Source organism: Haplochromis burtoni, unplaced genomic scaffold (assembly GCF_018398535.1).
Source record: "Haplochromis burtoni strain Fernald_Lab_line unplaced genomic scaffold, NCSU_Asbu1 Contig_51, whole genome shotgun sequence".
Lineage (NCBI taxonomy): Eukaryota > Metazoa > Chordata > Actinopteri > Cichliformes > Cichlidae > Haplochromis > Haplochromis burtoni.
The window spans coordinates 1668671-1678808 of record NW_024582412.1 but is presented as its reverse complement, the minus strand read 5'-3'; the positions used below and the strand labels follow the sequence as shown (position 1 = coordinate 1678808).

The 10138-nt window shown below is 42.4% G+C and overlaps 1 protein-coding gene across 1 annotated transcript; it reads right to left on the bottom strand.

Annotated features, from left to right (window-relative positions):
- Nucleotides 1-636: 636 nt before the first annotated feature.
- c7b (complement component 7b) lies at nt 637-9698 on the bottom strand. Its single transcript, XM_005921689.3, has 18 exons — nt 9566-9698; nt 9382-9434; nt 9114-9189; nt 7445-7586; nt 7184-7328; nt 6834-6972; nt 6374-6502; nt 6000-6243; nt 5783-5896; nt 5512-5678; nt 4467-4695; nt 4194-4365; nt 3845-3932; nt 3601-3733; nt 1640-1831; nt 1338-1434; nt 1053-1234; nt 637-945 (listed from the first exon to the last, which is right to left on the bottom strand). The coding sequence occupies exons 1-18, from the start codon at nt 9629-9631 to the stop codon at nt 770-772; spliced, it is 2544 nt and encodes an 847-aa protein (XP_005921751.1). The 5' UTR covers nt 9632-9698; the 3' UTR covers nt 637-769.
- Nucleotides 9699-10138: the final 440 nt, after the last annotated feature.

The window sequence follows — 10138 nt, the reverse complement described above, 5'->3', positions numbered from 1 at the left end:
GAGTTGCATCCCAAGAACACCATACCTACTGTGAAGCATGGGGGTGGAAACATCATGCTATGGGGCTGTTTTTCTGCCAAGGGGACAGGACGACTGATCCGTGTTAAGGACAGAATGAATGGGGCCATGTATCGTGAGATTTTGAGCCAAAACCTCCTTCCATCAGTGAGAACTTTGAAGATGAAACGAGGCTGGGTCTTCCAACATGACAATGATCCAAAACACACCGCCCGGGCAACAAAGGAGTGGCTCCGTAAGAAGCATTTGAAAGTCCTGGAGTGGCCTAGCCAGTCTCCAGACCTCAACCCCATAGAAAATCTGTGGCGGGAGTTGAAAGTCCGTGTTGCTCGGCGACAGCCCCAAAACATCACTGCTCTCGAGAAGATCTGCATGGAGGAATGGGCCAAAATACCAGCTACTGTGTGTGCAAACCTGGTAAAGACCTATAGTAAACGTTTGACCTCTGTTATTGCCAACAAAGGTTATGTTACAAAGTATTGAGTTGTATTTTTGTTATTGACCAAATACTTATTTTCCACCCTGATTTACGAATAAATTCTTTACAAATCCTACCATGTGGATTCATGGATTTTTTTTTCACATTCTGTCTCTCACAGTTGAAGTGTACCTCTGGTGCAAATTACTGACCTCTGTCATCATTTTAAGTGGGGGAACTTGCACAATCGGTGGCTGACTAAATACTTTTTTGCCCCACTGTATGTACAATGTCAAAATTTTCAGAGAGAAAAAGCCAAAACCAGCATCTTTATTATTGGCAGGGATCAATACTGATCACGTTGACCTGCTCTCCAGCACATCGCCTGGCCCCCGCCTCACATTCAGTCGTGGTCACGTGAGTGCTGCCGTCACCAGAGCTAACGCAGAGTGGAGTAGAGTCTTTGGGGCATTCTGATGCATTCCTGCACACGCATTTCCTCTCTGCTTCTGCAGTTAAAAAGCACAATGGTTTTATACAGCATCCTGTCACATATACATCCTGTTTTTGGCTTTTATTTTGAGAAAAGAAAAGAAAAAGTCTTCTATAAAGACACCTTGACAGATTGTCCCCGGCTGGCAATCTTCGCAGGATGTAAACTTCTTCTCTGGCCACCGGCAGTCGCTGTCACTGGTTAACACGAAGTTCCGGCCCATACACCGCAGAGCTCCGAGCTTACAGACATCTAGCACCATATTACGGTTTGCACGAAGTGTGGCACACAGCTGCAGAGAAGTCCTAAAAGAAGATAATACACAGAAACGGAGAGAATTTGAATTAGGTTTTATAAATAGATGGAGCATTTCCAATGTGCTAAATACAGAAATGGACATCAGCTTACGTGCACTGATTCGGCATTTTACAGACACACTCGTTCTTTCCCAGAGTCTCCCATAGTTTACATGTTAGGCCAGAAGGAGGTGAGGGAGCTGTGGGGGCTGAGGAAAGCATACAAAAAGCAGGATTCAACCATATATTAAAGCAGATATAACGTGACAAAAATTGACTGCACCTTACCAGCCCACCACCAAAATGCAGCCAGAAAAAGTTATTGAGAAGAAAATACTGAACATATAACAGCTAGAGAGACAGAAGTCACCCTTAGAGAGCAAAAAAAGAAGAGCAAGATGAAATGCATTTTACCTGCTGTACAATGAGCAACAGCAGGAGAAGGAGACCACTGCAGACTGGGAGTGCAGATGATCTCCGACACCTCTCTGTCAATCACCGAGCCCTCGGGGCAGGACAGGGACACACTGTCTCCAATCTCATAGGCTTGTTTGGTTGGTGTGGCTACAACTAAATTGTTGAGTGAGGGAATCCCACATGTGGAACCTGGAACAGGAGGACAAAGCTTTTGAGCATCAGGGAGTGAGAATTACAACAAAACTGAACTTCCAATACAGTTACTAACAATGGAAAAACTTAAAACATGGAGATCTTTAAGGTTTTACTCAGTTCTGGGACTTAATTTTACTCCATCTTACAAGGCTGTGTAGGGTTTATGATCATGCTGTGTGCCCTGTTCAGCAGGTTGCTATGTCCAAATTTCAAGTGGTTATAAAGCAGCAAGGGGGAGGTGGTAGAAATGAGGCGAAACCTGCTGGTTCCCACAAACTGTACAAAAAAGATGGGAATCGCCACCAAAGACATCACCCGTTGAAGTTCTGCTATGAAGCATCCAACCATGGTTGAGGAGCATCTCTGACTGTTAGACTGTTCATATGCTAACAAGCACTCTCATGACCTGGATTATCCTCCTTTAGGGGCCCTAGAAATGATGATCATTTACAAAATTAACTTCAACTTTTATTCAGTAAGACCTGAAAATAGCAACTGAGTCCATGCAGTCATTAAAAAAACGTTTCTTTTTGCAACCGGAGGAGTCGCCCTCTGCTGGCATTACAAAACAATGCAGGCTTCAGGCGGTTCATTAATGTTGACAGCAATATCCAAAATGTAATTCAATTATCAAAGTCTTATTTGAATGATTACCCTCATTACAGATGAGAGAGTGAGAAAAAGAAAGAGACTTGGGTGAGCTACAACTTTTCTCAACAGAAACCACCTCAACCTGTCTTATGTTATGTTCTGTAGGTTTTTTACTTTCAGTGGAAGTAGCTGCATTAAGTGACTTCATCCTCACTTTGAACGCCCTTACTCCCAATCTGAGGCTTCAGGTGTACATGATCCCCGTGTCAAAAAACACGGCACCCACAGCAGAATAGAAAACAACAAAATGTAAGGAAAGTTTCTTCAATCTCTTCTGAGCAACATTTGATTCAGGACGAGCTGCTCAGATTTCACAGATATGGGTCAGCGTGAAATGGGCTGCTGCAATAGGACAGATCTGCTGAAAACACATCTTAGAAAAGAAAACACATCTGGTCGTATATTTGTTTTGATAACTGACAAAAACACCTAAGAAAACTATTCTCACAGTCAGGATGGACAAGTTGTTGAAGTGAGTGGACACAGGCCCCTTTGAACCACGCACAACACCAATAATTTCTGACTCTTTTATCATCTAATCAGACAGCAGGAAATTTTTATCCGAAGAAAATATTGTGGTGTCTCAACCAACAGATAAGGCAAAGTTTTGACTTGGAAATCACCTCTGCATTACCTCAGTAAGTAACAAAGCTGGCTGTAGCCATCCAGTTCCCTCTTTTGCTGCACAAACCGTTTACCTTAATGCAACCTGCCTAATTGTGACTATTGAAATAAATTTAAGATGACTGCAAAAAGAAGCCTCAAAGCTCCAGAAATCTCTGAACAGGAGCACAAAATGCTCATGTGCAAAGGTGTCAAGTAATGAAGTACAAATACATTGTTGCTGTACTTAAATAGAGTTGTCACTTTACGTTTTTGCCACCTCTGCTCATGTGAAGGAATCCATTCATACATACTGAAGAATTCTCTCTGGACCAAAGCACTCATAAAACACCACATGGCACACAAAAAAATTACTCCATGACTCCAGACCCCTGAGTCCTGGCTTCTTAGCCAGTGGCTATATTCACACAGCAGTTTCTGGGATAACCTGATAGCAAAAGAAAAAATTATACACACACACAAAAAAATAAATAAATCACAAAACGTACTTTTACAAACCCTCGTTCCTGTAGTCCACTTCTGGTTTTCAGCACATGTTGCTACTGCATTTCCACTGAGGTAATACCAGTCCACGCAGGAGTACTCCACCGTGTTTCCAACCAGGTAAAAATCTCTGGGATTCTAGAAAAAAATGACAGGAAAGCTCAATCATCCTCAGCCTGATGGACTTAAAGAAGATTCTCAGTCCCAAACACCAGAGGTTCAGTAGCCTCAACAGCTGCTTAGCCTCACCTGAACAAATCCATTCCTGAGGTTTGGAGGAGGCCCACAGGTTTTTGGTGGAGTTACAGAAAGACTGAAGCACTGGGGCTCCATCATCCTGAGAGCAAACAGTTTGCAGTTAGATGACTCTGATACTCCTAAATGAATGTAACTGGAGTGGATTAGTTTGCAATATTAAAATCACAACTTGTGGATCCAAATCATTAAGGACATTGCAAATAACCTTTAAAACCTTGAGATTGAAATGAATGAAAACTTTTGGTTTTGCTTTTTAAACTGTTTTATTTCATTTATTTATTTCCATTATATTGATTAAGTTACATTTACCAGACTAATACTTAAATAAAATGATTCTTACTGTAAATATTGGATGTCTGGGTCATCACAGGGCTTCTGTTCCACCTGCAGTCCCGTGCAATGTTGACCACCTCTGCTGGGGGCAGGGTTATTGCAGCTTCGGGTTCTTGACCTTTGGCCTCCAGAGCATGAGCCCCAGGAAGACCAGCAGCTCCAGCTGCCGTGGATCACCCCTGAAGAAAATCAGGAGAGCTTCAGTTTCCAGTTCTGTCTTGTTAGGAAAGGAGTTTTGATGGCACAAGTTCTGACCCCTCTGGGTTTTATGGCTGGTTACCTGGTTGTTCTCCAATCACAGCTCCGTTCTCGCATGCTCGTCCTGAGGTTCCCGGGCGGCAGACACAGCGACATTCGGAGCCCGTCAGCAGTGGCTGACCGTTGTTCTGACACGGCTGGCAGTGACAGGGATGCTCCTCCGCCAGGTACTCCTCTGTGGCCCTTTTCAAGTGGAGCTTCTTCAGTCCTGCACACTGCACTTCCTTAACCAGCTCATACAGAGGGCGCAGCTGAAAAAAACCCAACACATTTAAAACAAATAAACATAATCCTTCATCAAGGAAGGTTATTTATTATGAAAAGAAACCAAATTATATCTTCTTAAGTGCAAATGCATAGCTTGCAGAAGCCAAGCCTAAACTCTAAACAACATTTATAAAGGCAACTCTGCAAAAGATCACGTCTCACTTCACTGAATCCAAACTCTAATTTTTCCCTTCCTGTGAGTCTGTTTGAGTTTCTGCCCAAACCAAAGAGTCACTTTATTTTTTTGCCTATCCTGTTGGTCCACTTGATTGATCTTTATTATTGTTATTATTTATTTATCTATCATATTTTAAGTTATTACAGAATGGACAGATATGGATGGGGGATGGAAAGGAAGAAAGCAAGAAAGGTGGGAAAGAAAAACAGAGGGAAAGAGGGACAGTGAGAGAAGACACTAAAAAAATCCTCTCGATCACCTGATGGAACAAAACAGAAAAAGAAAACGAGCAAAAAAGAGAACAACACAATAGGGAGACCACAGCAACAACCTAGATAAGTAGAGTAACAGAGTTTCTGAGCAGCATGCAAGACCGACAGCACATGGTATGCTTTGAGGCAGCAGCCAAGGAAGATATAGTGTGTGTCTATGAGCGCCTGCGTGCACACCTGTGTTTTCAAAAGGTTTCTCCATGCCCCCCGAGGGCATGAAGCAGGCACGAGTATGGTGAGGGGAGATAGGCCCCCACACCTGGAGGGGCCTGAGAAAGAGTCACTTAACCAGGATGAAGCAGACAATAGAAAGAAAGCAAATAGATGTTTCACTCTTTTCACTGTTATACCTTCTGGTTTATGACTTCAGGGAAGTCTTTGACAGATGAAGCCCAGTTATCGTAAACTTCTCCATTAGCTTCTGGGTTTTCCAGATCCAGAACACTCAGAGCACCAATGAGTCCTATATCTCCTCCGAACACATTGACCTTAATGGGCATCTTGTTAACACTGCTTCCTGTAGAAAGTAAGCGGAGGTTAAATCATTTATTTGGTTTCTTTGACCCTCTATGGGCCACTGTGTATGGTTCAAAAGTCTTGATATAAAAACCTTTCACCCACCGTGGCTGCTTGATACAGATTTTGTCAGTTTTTCACAGACTGTTTTGACTTTTTTCCTGAAGAAACGGCGCTTAACTTTCCTCCAACACCTCTGGTAATCTATATCTGTCGTACCTTTACAGAAAACAAGCCAGGATCAAACAGATTATCTCTAATGTGTGTGCATTATTTTAAATTGACTAAAATGCCTGGTGTCATTAATACCAAATATTCTTACTGGTAGATGCGAGTGCCTGACGGTCTAACTCCAACAAGGCTTGGTATTCGCCTCCAAGTGAGCCCTCGGAAAGGTAGTGTGTGCCATACTTCTGGAGCACCTGATGGTAGGCCGAGTAGTCATATGTGAGGGGCAGCAAGGACAAGGCCTTCCAGAAGCCTTCGGCCAGAGTCAGATACTGGGGGGCAGAGTTTTGAAACTGGGCCAGCTCCACTTTATTCTTCAGGATTATAAGTCGGTAGGCCTGGACAACAGATGTGGAAGGAAAAACTTGAGCAAGATGCTGACAGAGCCGACTGATCTGAGCCTAGGTACAGTTTGTTAATCTCATTGGAATTAAAGAAAAGACATAAACTGTATTTGTGTATACACACCTTGTTGTTAGTAACCTCCTTGTGAAACGTGCGCCGGTCGTGCACCAGAAAGGCATTGCTCTGGATGTGCTGCATGTAGGACCAAGAGCTCTCGTAGGATTCGTCGCTCTCGTCATTGTCTACTGTCACCTGCAGCACAAACATCAGAGTTCAGCATTTTCTAAAATCGGACGGCAGCTTGTCACATCAGCTCCGTGTTGTTCAGGCTGTCAGTCAGCTCACAACTCAACAACTGCAGGCAATTTTCTGCAAACATTTATTATCCAACAGTTGGACAAATCAAACAGAGTTTTCCTCAAAAGACCATCATCCAAAGCAAATTTGTCACTTTGAGTGAACTTTTACCTGCAACTACTTGATGTCAAATTGAGCATTCTTTTATTATCTTACTGGGTTATTCATAGGAGTCAGCTCACCAACTTTATTTTGCATGAAAACTACAGGCTCCTGTTTGACTCACCTCAAAGTTATATCTGAGGATGTTGTGTGGCAGTCTGTACAAGACTTTATGGTCACCGCTGAACACCTTCCTACACTGGCCTCCAAAGCTTCGAGTGTTGATCACACCTGCTCTCAGTTTCCCTGTTAGCACATCGTACCTGCACAAGACACACACACACATCAGTTTTACACCAAACTGCAGCCTCAAAGGCTAGCATGGAGACAAATTGTTGAGTCCAAAACTTAGAGGAGAACCCACTGAGGTTTTGCAGTCTATATTCTAGACACATAAGTTAAATATTCTCCTTCCCAAAAATCATATTCTGATCTGCAGTCACATTCCTGGTGTTGGGAGCTGTAGCTACTTACCCTCGACCTGTGAAGTCAGAGTTTGGAGGTGTTTTGTCGAGGTCACACGTGGCCAGGCTGTTGTCTTCGCCGCAGTTTCGCTCGTCCAGCCCGTCCTCACAGTCCTGGTCTCCATTACACACTAGAGACTGGCTGATACACTGACCTGCATGATGGTTTCAGTAAAGAGGTTTATCCACAGATTGCAAAAAAAAAACCCCAAAAAATGCTGTAGAAGGAATTTTAATTATTTGCGATATTTTTGTTTACACTGCAATTTACCAGAGGTGCAGCGAAACCTGTCTCCACAGCCTGCTTCCAGTGGACATCTTTTCTGTGGGACACATGTTTGTGTTTGAGTGGCCTCTCCTGAGCACGGCACACCGCCAAACTGGGCAAACACTTCCACGTGTCGAGTTCGTACCTGTAAAAAAAGTGATTAAAAACATGAATAGTCTTTTTGCACGCTAATACTGCTAGTGCACCCTATGTAAGCTCGCTTATTGGCATGGTCACATGCACTATTGAAGCTCAATTGCCTACAATTGTTGTTTATCAATACACTGCTTTGAAACCCACTTCCACCCCAGTTCTTCCTTTTAGCTAGTATCTGACTTCATAAATATCCAATCCTTGGTCACTCACTCCTGCTCTGTTTGGTGATGACCTTGCTTCTGCTAAGATAGAAACATTACTTCTCCTTTGACTGCAGTGGCTCTGACTAAACTGTAGGCATGCAAGTGTAATGAATAGATGGAGCGCTCTCACTGTGTTTCCTCTCACAGTCCTGAGGCCTTTCGTTTCTGTTGGCCTGAGGATTACACAAAGTGCAAATCAGAGTCTTCGTAATGGACTTGGGGGATCAGGCATCACTGAATGTGTGACTGCTGTGTAAACAATTTGTGTGTGCACTATATTCATTATGTCACAGCAAAGGGACAAACTGTGCAGAAATAATGCACATCTCGGGACAAAACACTGATCTTTAAAACATTATACTATAAGGATTGGCTTTAAAGTGAAGATCAGAAAGTGAAGATCAGAAGAGACAGAACAAAAAAACCAAACTTGTGGGGTGATCTTTGCCTATGCCTCAAACATTTTTTGCATTATGTAACAGTTTGTTTAAACTAGGGGTCAGGCAGGCAAGCCAAAACGAAAGTTTGTTTTTAAGTTCCTAAAGATATTATTCAAAAAGTAGGGCCAAATTACCCATACAGCAAGATGCATGTGTAAAAATTAGATTTCGCTTCTAGTTCGCAAAGTAAAGCTAAAGTGGAAGTGCCATAAAGCTGCATCTTTCTAAAGGCCTGCAGGGGGCGACTCTGGCATCTTTTGTTGTCTAGAAGTCTACGTGAAAAAAAAGGCCTAGGCTGTAAAAAGTTTCTGTATGATCTCAATAACTAGTTTTAGGCTCTATTTAATACAACATGACACTAATATTTTAAATTATCACTCCATTTAAAGCTCCTCTTCAGTAATAAGTGCTGTATAAATGCTACTCTTCAGAGTACGGAAGGGCAACTGCTGTTCGACATTTACACACGTCTTATTTCTGACTCCATTTTTGTTTATAACTGTTTCTGGCATGTGTGATTGTCAGCTTCCCCAGTCAAGTCTGGGGCTGTAGCTTTTCTCCCTCCATGCAGTGCCAATTTCAAAATTGCAGTTTGGCGTTCACTTTGAGGTTTCACAACAGGACTTCTCAAATCAGTAGTTGATTTGAGATCCCATCTTTTATATACAGTCTATGGGTTTAGAGCTGTTTTAGGACTGGAGAGTTGATTCCGAGGCACTCCTTGTGCTTAAGTGTCCTTGAGCAGGAGTAGAAACACAATTACTCGTTAGAATTTACAGTGCCTCAGGCTAAAAGGTACTCTATTTACGTGTAAAGCTTTTAGCTACATGTCTCTGCTGCATGTAAGTGAATGCTGAAGCAGTTCTAATGTACCTTAGTACTTGTGCAGCCATCACACTCAGACCAGTCTCCATAAGGCCCCCATCTGCAGTTTACAGGCTGCTGACAACTGGGGATGAGGATGGGACAGTGTATTCATTGCAAAACAGTTATGTTATATTATATTATTTAAAATGAACAGATAGTAGAAAAACCTTTGATAATGAAAAAAAAAATCTAAACTATGATTTTTGACAAACAGTGTACCAGAGATAAGTTTAACAGCCAACAGTGTCAAAGATTTCTGCATGTGTGCACCTACCAAACAGGAGAGATGAAGGCAAGTGACAATGCCAAAGCAGCAGCCAAATTCAGCTGTGAAAAAAATGCAGGGAAAGAGTTCATTTAATGTAAAAACTCCTCATTTCATAGTAGTTATGCTCGATTAGCCAAAAAAATACCTCCCAATTATTTTTAGATATAATCTAAATTTGATAAGTGCTTACCTTCATGATGTGCTCCTCAGAGTTCAGCCGTCTCCTCTGGACTAGCACAATAGCACTCAGGCTCATATAACCAGCTGGAGAGGGTTGGAGGAGGGTTGGTGGTTTTTACTCATTAGAGTTCAGGAATTCCCACACTGAAGAAACACCCACAATTCATAAGCCGTGAACAGAGACTTGGCGTTCTTTTCCACTGCTTCCATTTCTCCACCAAACTTTGTGTCACTGTGTGTCTATTTCCAGTAAAAATATGTGATAATCCTGTTTGCCTTGGGAACAACAAGAACGGTGTGCTGTTTTTTGTCCTTTTTTCATTGTAGGAGAAAAGCAGCAGCTACGTCACAGCTGTTTATCCTGGATAAGGCTTCCATAAGCTGAGTCAGCGTGATTTAGCCAAAGGTCACATAGACTCATATTTGAAAACATTCGATTTTTTTTGTTGCACAATTCATGTAGAAAAGTCCCAGGTATTAAATACTGGCATAAGTCCAGTTGCCTTCATTTCAAGTACTTAAAACTCCCGTCAGAGGTAGAACTTATACAGGCAGACTGGATTATAGCCCAGCAGTGGTCTGT